The sequence below is a fragment of the Anabrus simplex genome, chromosome 8, assembly GCF_040414725.1.
Source record: "Anabrus simplex isolate iqAnaSimp1 chromosome 8, ASM4041472v1, whole genome shotgun sequence".
NCBI lineage: Eukaryota > Metazoa > Arthropoda > Insecta > Orthoptera > Tettigoniidae > Anabrus > Anabrus simplex.
In genome coordinates this window covers 102,978,982-102,990,911 of record NC_090272.1, presented here as the reverse complement: position 1 = coordinate 102,990,911, position 11,930 = coordinate 102,978,982, and the positions used below count along the sequence as shown (strand labels likewise).

Genomic DNA, 11,930 nt, shown 5'->3' with positions numbered 1-11,930 from the left:
CGTGGTATTTGATTTCATTTTAAATTTGCTTTACGTCCCATTAACTACTATTACGGTTTTCGGAGATTTTAGTTTTACAAGCAACTAGACAGCCTGTCTGTATGACACAATGCAGCTCGGCTCTGCAGTATACACCGGCTCTGAAACATGACGTCGTACTAGCACTCACACAGAATTGGCACCCATGAAAAGTTAAGGGGTTTGAGCTCCACTTTAGATTTATTTACTGGCACCTAAAAGAATCTCTGCAGGACAAAATTTCAGCATCTTGATATCTCCAAAAACTTTAAAAGAAGTTAGTGGGATGTAAAATCTATATTATTATCATTACTATTATTTCCAAACAATACAGTCAATTCAAAAACACACAAAAATACAATTAAGAGGACAACAGAGTGGAGTGTTGTCATGATATGACAACATTTAGTTAAGTGATCTAATTTTTGTGCTGTTCAGTACTGAACATACTTTCCTTTGCTTTGAAATGAAATGGCGTATGGCTTTTAGTGCCGGGAGTGTCCGAGGACAAGTTCGGCTCGCCAGATGCAGATCTTGTGATTTGACTCCCATAGGCGACCTACGCATCATGATGAGGATGAAATGATGATGAATGTAATATGTGGTGAGATGGAGAACTACAACTATGGGAAATATAATTTTACATTTTTTAATTTAACATGTTTGATGGATTTCATTTTTGGTTGTAACTCTGGACTCTGCTGGAATATTTGTAAAATTGTAATAATTTCTTTAGGGAAACAAATGTAGCGTTGTTTAGAGCATGTACACAAATAATAATAATAATACAAATAGTAGTAATAATACGAATATGAATATAATAATAGATAGAATAATAATAAACTAATAAATATTGCCATAAAATGTGAATAAAGGAATAGTAAATAATAGACACTTAATAATATGAATAAGGAAATAGTAAAATGACGCAGTGGCGGTGAATCCACATCAGAACGTGAAAACGTGACGAGTATCCTTCGATACGCAATATTAAATCAAATACAGGGAACACTTACAGGCCTAAAAATGACAACTAAGAGAGGAGAGTGGAAGGTGCTTGGAACCCTATGAGGTCCATGGGTAGGTATGGCGTTATGGGGGAGAAAAGACTTGCAAGAATCACCCTCTAGCACAACTATATTAAAAATAACAAACAAAAAATTACAAGAAACAAAGTTAAATCACAAAGCAGCTGATACTTAACGCTTTTGACAAACTGATACAATTACGAATCCAAAAACACAAATTAATGGATTGTTGAATTTAAAAAAAGTGAAAGACTTGAAATTATAAACAGCGGGAATCTAGGGCAAACTCGGACACGTTAAATTTAAAACTTTAAAAATGACATAAAGCAAGGAAATACCGAAATACCAAAATAATAAATTAAATCAAACAAAATCATAAAACATTGAGAATAACATTGAGATAACACTTACCCAATAAAACTGGGGTTCCCGAGGGGAGCCCTCGAGTGCACACAACCGCACTCGAGGACAGCCAGATGGAATAGACACAGCCAAATCGCATCCCGCATGCGAAGCGGCCTAAGGCCGGAAATTGATAAATCACAATCCACCAATAGGAAACAAATTCCACTAGATTCCCTATCTTTTCGCCAATAGGAAATCTCGTTATTCTAGCGAATGAAATTGCATGACCATATATGGTCATATTAAGATAGTTAGCAACTTCTCGAGATTTCCTATTGCGACACCTATTTCAACAGCAATAACCGCACATGCAGTATAGGATGTTTCACAACTAAAGCACCTTTACATTTTCAACAGATTACCATTTTGACATACAGAATTACAAAAAATAATTTTCAAATAATTCTTCAAGAAATTCTTCAAGTTAAAACGTCCCAAGTGTCTTTTCCTCATGCTTGCTGACATTAATTTAAATTATCAATTTACTATTCCTTTATTCACATTTTATGGCAATATTTATTAGTTTATTATTATTCTATCTATTATTATATTCATATTCATATTATTATTACTACTATTTGTATTATTATTATTATTATTATTATTATTATTATTATTATTTGTGTACGTGCTCTAAACAACGCTACATTTGTTTCCCTAAAAAAATTATTACAATTTTACAAATATTCCAGCAGAGTCCAGAGTTACAACCAAAAATGAAATCCATCAGACATGTTAAATTAAAAAGTGTAAAATTATATTTCCCATAGTTGTAGTTCTCCGTCTCACCACATATTACAATGAAGACGACACATACACCCAGCCCCCATGCCAGTGAAATTAACCAATTATGGTTAAAATTCCCGACCCTGTTGGGAATCGAACCCGGGACCCCTGTGGCCAAAGGCCAGCACGCTAACCATTTAGCCATGGAGCCGGACTTCCTTTGCTTTGTTACAGCCTTTTAAGTACATAGACATTCTTTTTCTAAAGTTTTAAATTGCAATAAATAAATAAAAAAACTGGTTAGTGAATTCAACAGTGTACTGTAAATATGATTGTTTAAGATGGAACTTCATCTAATCAGGACTACACTTTATAGTAAGGATGGAAATTCTTCATGCTTGAGATTCTCAAGGCCAGTTGTTAAACTCTCCAGAATCTCATTACACCTCTTGAGTCAAAGGAAATAGTGCTGCACTCCCTGTGTGCATGTGCGAATCACAACATGTTGTAAACATTTCTCTCTCGATTGGACCAGTTTTAAAATAACATTTTCAATTAATCCATTGTAAACACATGCACAATATCTGTTTAGAATTTCTTGCCTTCAGAGTACTGTATATTGGACCTTCTTTGGTCATATCAACAAACCACTAATTTGCAACAAGAACTGAATTTGAACAAGACCCATTTTATAGAATATTCAAAAACTCTGGGTTATCATTTGTAATTAAATGCAGTAAGTGTACTGCCATCATTTTTTATTTTTAAAAAGTATTTCACTATAAAATACTACTTATTGGCAAGGAAAAGGAATGAAGAACAGGTTTCAGTTACAAATGTAGCATGAAAAGTAGAAGAGCTACCGGTCAATGGTTGATTGCCTTTAAAAGTCTCATGGCTCGTCAAATGGTGAATCATGCCTGATGTTTTTATTTGAAAACAAATGCACCAAGATATATTATTTTGCAATGTATTTTTTGGGACTACTTTAAAATAATACTAGGCACATAACTTTCTCTTGTTAGCCATAAATGTGCACTAAAATGTTACATGCAATAAATTATGACCAGATGGGCAGAAATCTTTTCCATTCATCATAAATTGAAAGCTCAGGCTCAAATGAAATGACAGTTTGTGCTACCCACCTCATGGCATCACCTACCACCTTTGTTCCCATTTGCAGAAACATCTCTGCAGTTCACTGTGAATGGAAGACCAAACCACCTCTCGATTTGTCCAGTTGATGGAGACACCACAGAATGTTATTGCTCTCAGTGCACTGTGTGACATCAGAAGCAGGTTTACTTATTGGCAAGAAAAATGAATGAAGAATAGAACGTCCTTCCTCATCCTTATCAGATGTCATTTGTCATCAGGGCAATCTGATTCTCATGATACATGTCTTGTTAAAACGACATCAAAACGTTCTTGGACATCTTGAGTCATACGCTCTGGTTTCCAGTCCCCACTTTATAGACATAAGTTTGTTACTTATTATGGCACACATGAAACATGTTAGGTATTCTTTACGGGGGGGGGGGGGGGGGGGGTTAATTAAAAATTTAGAATTGTAGTCTTTCTCAATTGCATTACTTTTATTTTGCTAGTGGTTTAACGTCGCACTAACACATTAAAAGTTTTCAAGTACATAAGGATGGGAAAGGACTAGGATTTGAAGGAAGTGGTCGTGACTGTAATTAATGTTCAACCGCAAGGGGTTGTTTTGGATTGCATTACATAAATGCATGAATACAGAATGATGTCTAGTACATGAATATTTACATTTGTTTAAAGATACCGGTACCTGAAAAATTCATACTGACAAAATGCAGCACAGATGATAATACAAATAGAAAACTGTTAAAATTTACTCCTATTATAAAACAATACGTAGTTTGTTTAAGAAATGAATATGAAAAGAGGGGAGTTTGCACTATGTTTAGATGAACTGTTTTCCAGTACCCTTTAAAATTACAAAGTGCTACCCAAAATTTGCTCATGTTAACATCTAACTTCCACAATCACGTTCAAAGTAATCACCCCACACTTGAATACAATATCTTTTCCCACTTTTGGAAGCACTCACGGAAGTCTTCCAGCTTCAGTGTGTTCAGCACCTCCTGTCATAATGCTTGGATCTCATCAATGCACTCAAATCACCACCCTTTCAAATGGAGTTTCATTTTAGGGGTGAGGTACAAGTCACAGCGGGCCAGATCAGTCATATGGTGGGGTGTTATATTGCGTTTTGTCAGGAAGGCCCTCGTAATGAGCAAGGTGTGTGCAGGTGCATTGTTATGATGCAGTAACCAGTCCCCATTGTTCCACATGTCAGGCAGTTTTCCCTTCATATCTTCCATAAGAGATCTCAAAATATCTTTGTAAAACTTATTTGTGATAGTTTGATATGGTAGAACAAACTCCTTCTTTAAATGTCAAAAAAACTTATCAACTCTGACATGATATTACTGCGAGATTCGCACAACTTTTTCGGCCTTGGAATAGACGACTTTCTCTGTAAAGACTACTGGGTTTTAGTCGCAGTTTTATTGAGCCTGAAGCAAAAATTTAATGCAGATTCTTTGTTAACATCAGACATTTCAAAATTTGCAGAAGTCCAAGCATGCAGTGTAAGGAAGCGCACTGAAACTCAGAAACACATGCGGTTATGAGGATGCTAGTGGGTAGACTAATAGTTGAAACATACACCTACCGAGCTCGATAGCTGCAGTCGCTTAAGTGCGGCCAGTATCCAGTAATCGGGAGATAGTGGGTTCGAGCCCCACTGTCGGCAGCCCTGAAGATGGTTTTCCGTGGTTTCCCATTTTAACACCAGGCAAATGCCGGGGCTGTACCTTAATTAAGGCCACGGTTGCTTCCTTCCACTTCCTAGACCTTTCCTGTCCCACTGTCGCCATAAGACATATCTGTGTCGGTGTGATGTTAAGCAAAATAGAAAGATACACCAAGAGGCGTCTGGCATCAGAACTTTGTACCGCAACTTTGTGGGATATTCAGAATCTTGGATATTGTGGGTAGCATCTCGTACAACACAATGGAAGAGAGTGAAGATGGTGATGACCAGGGAAGAGCATATGCATGTGTGGAAGGTGGGGTAGGGAGAGATAGCCTGATTAATCTTTCAAGACCTTCAGCCATCTCTACCAGAGATCTGATTTCAATACTCGCTGTGATGTAATAGTTACGAGAACATACACAGGCTTCTTTGTGCATTTACATCTGTTTGAAAATTGTATGGGTTGATGAAAGGGATGACGCTTTGGTGATGCTCCAATGTGGGAAAAGGTAGTCAATTTTGATGTTTGTAAACCAGTTTCTGAACTACCACACAGATACATTACAATAACTTACGGCATCCACAATACAGGTCTAAGGCAGGGCCAGGAGTGTTGAACGTGAACTTTATGGGGTAATTTACAAGCATCATGATTACGTCACTGGTAGTCATATTACAAAACTCTTGTTTGTCACTTGTGTCTGTAGTCACCTCAAGGACAAACTGAAACTTGATAGTATTACTGAAAGGTGAGGTTGTGCCTTCAGAAAAGTGATGAAGACAATGAGTATTAAACCACTCCTATTTGTCACTGGCATTCATGAATGATTCATTTACTAACTTCATCCAGAACATGGTTTAAATAGTTTTATTGCCATTCTTAGCACAGTAAGGCAATGTGCTATTCCAGATGAGCACCATCCTACAATACTCTCATGCTCTTCAAGATGTTTAAGGAGTTCTCTGGGTGGCGCACCTGGTAACGCACGCATCCACATACATGCTCACTCTCTCTCTATTTAGTGCATATGCAGTTACAGGATTTGATCTGTTACATATTCTTCACAGAGTTGTAGTATCATTCAAGGCAAGACATATGGCATAATTCTTTGGTGTGCGATATTCACTGCTTGTATGATCATCTGAGGGTGACAACATAAGCATCTTGCACTTCTGAGCTTTTGCCTATAGTGATTTATATATGTGACAGGATACTGTATCACAGCTATCTTGAATATTGGTTTCATCTTCAGTCATTTTAAACACATACTCAGAATGTAATTATTTTATGCCATGGTGCATTGATTTATTTTTAAGAAATCAAGTGCTTTTCAAGTTTATGACACTGCAAAATATTTTTAAAGTATATTTTTAAGACGCATGATTTGGATCTTGTTCTCAGCAAAGCGGAAAAGATTGGGGTACTGAGTCCATACCATTCTCACTGATTCTGTAGTCAAGGTATTCTCCTTCTTCCCCCACTTCTTCCTTCAATTTTACCTTGTAGGGTAAGCTGAAGGATTCTATACTTATCATTTCAAATGATATGGCCAAAGTACTTAAGTTTCTTCTTTTTGATATCGTGCAAGACCTCTAGCTCTACGTTCAGGTGTTAGTGTACTTCACTGTCATGTATTCTATCAACCCATAATATACTGAGGAGGCATCAGTAGCACCACATCTCAAAGTATCAAAGTTTTTTGGTGGTGTCATGCTTAGATTCACATTCTTCTATGTCCTTACACTGATTACCCGCCATTCCGTTTTTGCCCTCCTAATCATCTAGTGAATTTTGGTCTGGAGTTCTTTATACATTTTCCAGTTCTTGTATTTTATCAGCCTGTTGGTCCATCAAATCAAGGATTTCATCAGTCATCCATGTCTTTTTTCTACCTCACTTGTCAGATGACAATTTCTTGTATTTAGTATAATCGTTTTGAATAGACTCCAACTGGTTTCAGTGTCCTTCCAACATTTCATTCTGGTTGGATAGCTGTTCACTGAGGTCTTTCAGTATTGTTCTCCTAATGTTTGAACCTTTAGAGTTTTGCAGTGTCAAGTTTAGGACTGACAAACTTTTTCATGATCTTTAGTTTCAGCTAATATTAGCGACTAATGGGTTATGATCTGATGAAGCATCAGCACCAGGATAAGTCCTCAATGCCTTAATGAAGTTTCTGAATATCTTTTTAATCAAAATGTAATCAATCTGATTCCTCACAATCCTTAACTCAGTTTCATTATTTTATTTCCAGGTGTACAATCTTCATGCTGAATACCTGAATAACTTAAAATATGTTTAAACATAGAGCACAGCATCATTTTTTATCTTTATAGTAAAAGCTAACTGATTCAATTAATATTATTTTTTAAACACATACATGCAATAAACAAATCTACTTCTCAAACAGTCACACACATGCATTCTAAATATCCAAGAATACAGCTGTAACTGTTTTATTCTTATCTCAATAAAAAAAAAAAAAGAGAGAGAATTATTGTTGAAAAAGTTATGTCTAGGGTTGACATGTCTGGTCTAAATCCTTGTTGTTCTCCCTCAAGTTTAGGTTCAACAAATTTTCTGACTTTTCTCTCCAGGATGGACTCATATATTCTTCAATCATGAGATAGAAAGTAATAGTACCTCAGAAGAGAGCAATGGTGAAGACAGCAGAGAGAGATGCAACACAGCCAAATAAAGAAATTTAAAATAATAACAGCATTGTGGAATGATGATGTAAAAGCTGCTGTCTTATTCTGTAGTTATTACTCCTCTTTGGTCAACTGTCTTAATGGAATGATCATGCCTTTTTGCCAGTCACTGGGGATTTCATTTTCTTCCCAAATTTTAATTAGTAGTCTGTACAACCATTATATTCCAGGTTCTCCAACTGCTTTGATCATGCCTACACTGAGCTCATCCAGTTCAGTAGACTTATTTTTTTCATTTTACTTATTTCTGTCTCCACTTTCAGCCAGGTCAAACTTCTTGCATTATTATTTATAGGGTTTGGAAAGTCACCATCTTGCGGGTCATCATTTGTAATACAGTTCAGTAAGTAACTGAAATATCTACTGAACTCCTGTAATATTTCATTTTCATTTCTGGTTACCTCTCCACTTGGAAGCTCTATTGTTTTGAAGGTACTTTTATCATTTTTTGTTTTTGACTATGCTATACAGGAGCTTCTAGTGTTTTTCTTACCCCATTCTGTTTGCAATATCATCTCTGCATTTCTGTTTTCCAACATCAACTACTCTTTTGACTTTTAAATTTTTCTCCTCTGTAAAATAATAGTTTATACTCAGTTTCATTTGGATTTCCTTGGACTCTGGCACAGCACAAAGTTCTTGCACCATTTCCAGTTTTGACAACAACTTTCACATCAGCATTCCACTCTGTTGTTTCTTTAGATTTCTTTATTTGGCTCTGTCGTCCATACACTCTTTCTGCTGTCTTCACAATTGCTCTCTTCCGTGATACTATGACCTAAATACACAGATACTTTGTACTTCGATATTGTTCATTGTTGCACTGCACCATTTCACACCAACAGATGGAGTACGGGTTAAAGTTACATTTTGTACTGAAATCTCTATTTATCGTTGCCATAAGACCTATCTGTGTTGGTGCAACGTAAAGCAACTTGTAAAAAAAAAAATCTCTATTCCATGAAAATGGTCTTCATCCATTTATCATTCTCAGATCTTCAACTGAATGAAGCCATTTGAGCTTATGAAGATGATCAAGATCAAATACTGAGAAAGAAGGGTTATCTACAACAGTAGTGGCCCGGTGGGTATCCCTCTGGAGCTCGTGCACAGCCAGCACCTAAACTGCTCATAGGTTAAATTTTTTTTCCTATTCTTTAAATGTTTCTCCAAGCTTGACAGTGCTTGGTGCTCCTACATTCTTATCTCCTTGTGCTAGCACCTGTGAATGGCATAAGGATGTGCATGGTGGGAGGATGCTTGCTGTTAAGGAAAAGGTAGCACAGGCACCATTTTGTGAGTGTGCACCTAAGCACAGAAATTTGTACCATTTATAACGGATTGTCCTTGTTAACACTTGAAAGCGGACTATCGTATGTGTTGTATGGAGACTATGTGTACAATAGCTGTCTCATAATGGATTAGCCCGATCAGAACAAACACTTGAGCAATGAAGAGTTAACTCTGAAACTCATAAAAATGTACGTATGTTAAATATATGAGGACAAAAGGCACATCATGAATCAGAGCAAAGCTTTATCTGATATGAATTTCCATTCTTCAAAGAAATGTGTCTCTTCCTTTCCCCTTCCGGTTACTGTTCAGAGAGGATGGTTACCCAGTTGTATGTCCTCTTTAAACAATAATCAACACCACCACCATTATGAAAGGTTATATTTTCCAGTGGGACCTTCTATGGACATCTACAGTAGTAACATCATTTCTAGGTATTTACTGTCTACTAACATATAGACCACTGATATGAGTTATAACAAGCTTCAGAGGGCTAATTTTGGAGAGATAAAATGAAATTAAAGATATGATTCAGATAGGAACCTAAGATGTTAGTAATGACAAATAGTAAAGAGACATTGGAATTAATACTGTTTTCATAAGATTGATTGGTATCAATCATACAAAAAGAAGTAATTTATCAATGCAAGGACTTAAAAAGATGCATCTATTTTTCAGCGTCTTGTTTTGATAAGATACTTTTCTGATGTTCTTCCATGGTTGTTCTTCTTCTTCCTCCTGACCTTTTTCCCAATTCATTGTGGTCAGTACAATTACATCAATATGCTCTATAATATTTCAAGAACCTTCTTTCTTCACAAATATGTCATAAATTCTTAAATACTTACAAAGTTAATTATTCATGTTCATAAAAATGAACTTTAAAATAAGCCAGTTAAACATTACTAAGCAATGAGAATGAGTTTTGAATATAATGTTGAGCAAAGATCCGCAGCAAAGGGCCCAAGGTATACTGTAAAGAAAAAAAGAACCAATGAGAGTATACAGACATTTGCTTTGCTAGTGGTTTAACATTACACTGAAACTTGAAGGTTTTCAGTGACACTAAGACAGGAAAGAGCTAGAAATGGAAAGGAAGCAGCTGGGGCTGTATACCACGAGTATACAGAGGGAACATTTTTTCCTAAATGTATGATTAAAATAAGGAGACTGAATTTTAAGGAAAGCATACTGTAGTTCAAATTCACACATCCATACCCATGAACACTAAAAAGTATGACAGAGGTCAAATCAAGCATGCTGTTAAGAGTTACATTATCTAAACTTCTTTCCAACACAAGTTACCATGAATAACTTGTGGAGGAATTCAGTTGATGGTGGTAGATTATTGCTGAAAACCTTTACAGATTTTGCATACAATGTTCATGATTTTCCTTAAGAAAATGCAGTCTATAAAACATGCAATCTGTTACAGTGTAGAGGTCCTAATCCAACAATGCAGTGTGATTTGTGAGGCATGTTAAAGAGCAGTCATATGTTAGTTAGTGTGATGTTCTATGCATATTCTATGCATGCTGAAGGTCCATATTTTGCAGAACACTGATAGTACCACAAAACTACTTTCTCAGTGAGGTGATAGATGCATGTTAATGATTTTTCATACTCTTCTTGTGTTTTAAAATGATTATCTTTGTTCTACATGTACAATTTGAGAAATGACATCTGTCAGCAATGACAAGTTATCAAGTGATGCATAACATCCAAAGTTGAACTGGAACATGTGCCTGAAGTAACAAGAGAGTACCACACCGTCATTCTTCAGGCACGAGTATACAGAGTATACAGTGGGAACATTTTTTCCTAAATGTGACACTTCATTATAAAAAATCCCCAATACAGAAGGCAAGGCCATACAGTGGTGTGTAGAGTTTTACAATACCAAGGGAGGATGCCCTTTGTCTAAAGGAATTATTCAAGATGTACCACACTAAACTGCAGTTCTAGAAAACCCCTCATGCTGTTGGACGCATTCACAATTACCGTATTTACTCGAATAATCCCCGCCGTCGAATAATGCCCGCACCCTCATTTTAGAAAGGCTCATTTTGAAAAAAATGAAATGAACTAAAATTCCTTTCATCGGAAGAATAACTTAGGCATAAACAAATATTTCGTATCACTCTGCAAGGTCCACGTGGTCTTTACGCAAATATCACTGCTATGAAATATATTTTCCATGAAAATGAGCAAGTAGGTCTACTTACTTGACAGGTATTTCATTAATCTGAACTTGCAATAGGCTCAATTCCCTGTAGACAGGAAGATTCATTGTCTCTTGCATCACTAGAATCCTCTCCTAAATTACTTACAAGTTCGTCACACTCCACGTCTAACGCCCGTAGGTGGCTGGAATATCTAATTGAAGGATAACATCACAGTGACGAGTAATATGATCAAGATTATGCAATTAATAAACGTCCTAGATGGATAAAAGGACGTGCGACATATTTCCAGGACTACGATGACTCTGATTTTCAGACACATTTTAGGTTATCTAAAGCTTCCGAACATAACCTGGAATTCCCAACACACAGGTAGGCCTAAAATGAATTCTCGATTATAGCTCCACGACTGGGTGACTCTTAATGAAGAATGAAGGAATACTGATTTATTTTTTGAGCGACGTACAATGTGTAGGCTATAATTGGTTTTTCTTATTCCCTTTGTTAATGCTTTCTGCCACCAAGTTCAATAACAATTCACTCTCTTGGAAAGTCATATTAGGCTTCTTTCCCCGTTTCTGCTCAATAGCGGACATAATTTATGCAAATTATTTGCAAACCCTGAATGGAATCAAAAACTGCTTTACAATTCGATAGTGGCGGCAGCACGTAGTCATTTGTTTTCTGTACGTCAGTATGAAAAAATGCGGTTCAAACTGAGATTAAAACGAAAACTTAGTTTTGGTAAACTGAGATAATAAATTCTGT

At 36.2% G+C, this 11,930-nt stretch overlaps 1 protein-coding gene across 1 annotated transcript in view; it reads right to left on the bottom strand.

The window, feature by feature from the left end:
* Positions 1-3,753: 3,753 nt before the first annotated feature.
* The window catches only part of LOC136878854 (uncharacterized), a 40,570-nt gene continuing 32,393 nt past the window's right edge, over positions 3,754-11,930 (bottom strand). Inside the window, exon 4 of the mRNA XM_067152393.2 lies at positions 3,754-9,952. Coding sequence (XP_067008494.2) covers positions 9,875-9,952 — 78 coding nt within the window. The 3' untranslated portion in view covers positions 3,754-9,874. The remainder of the gene's footprint in view (positions 9,953-11,930) is intronic.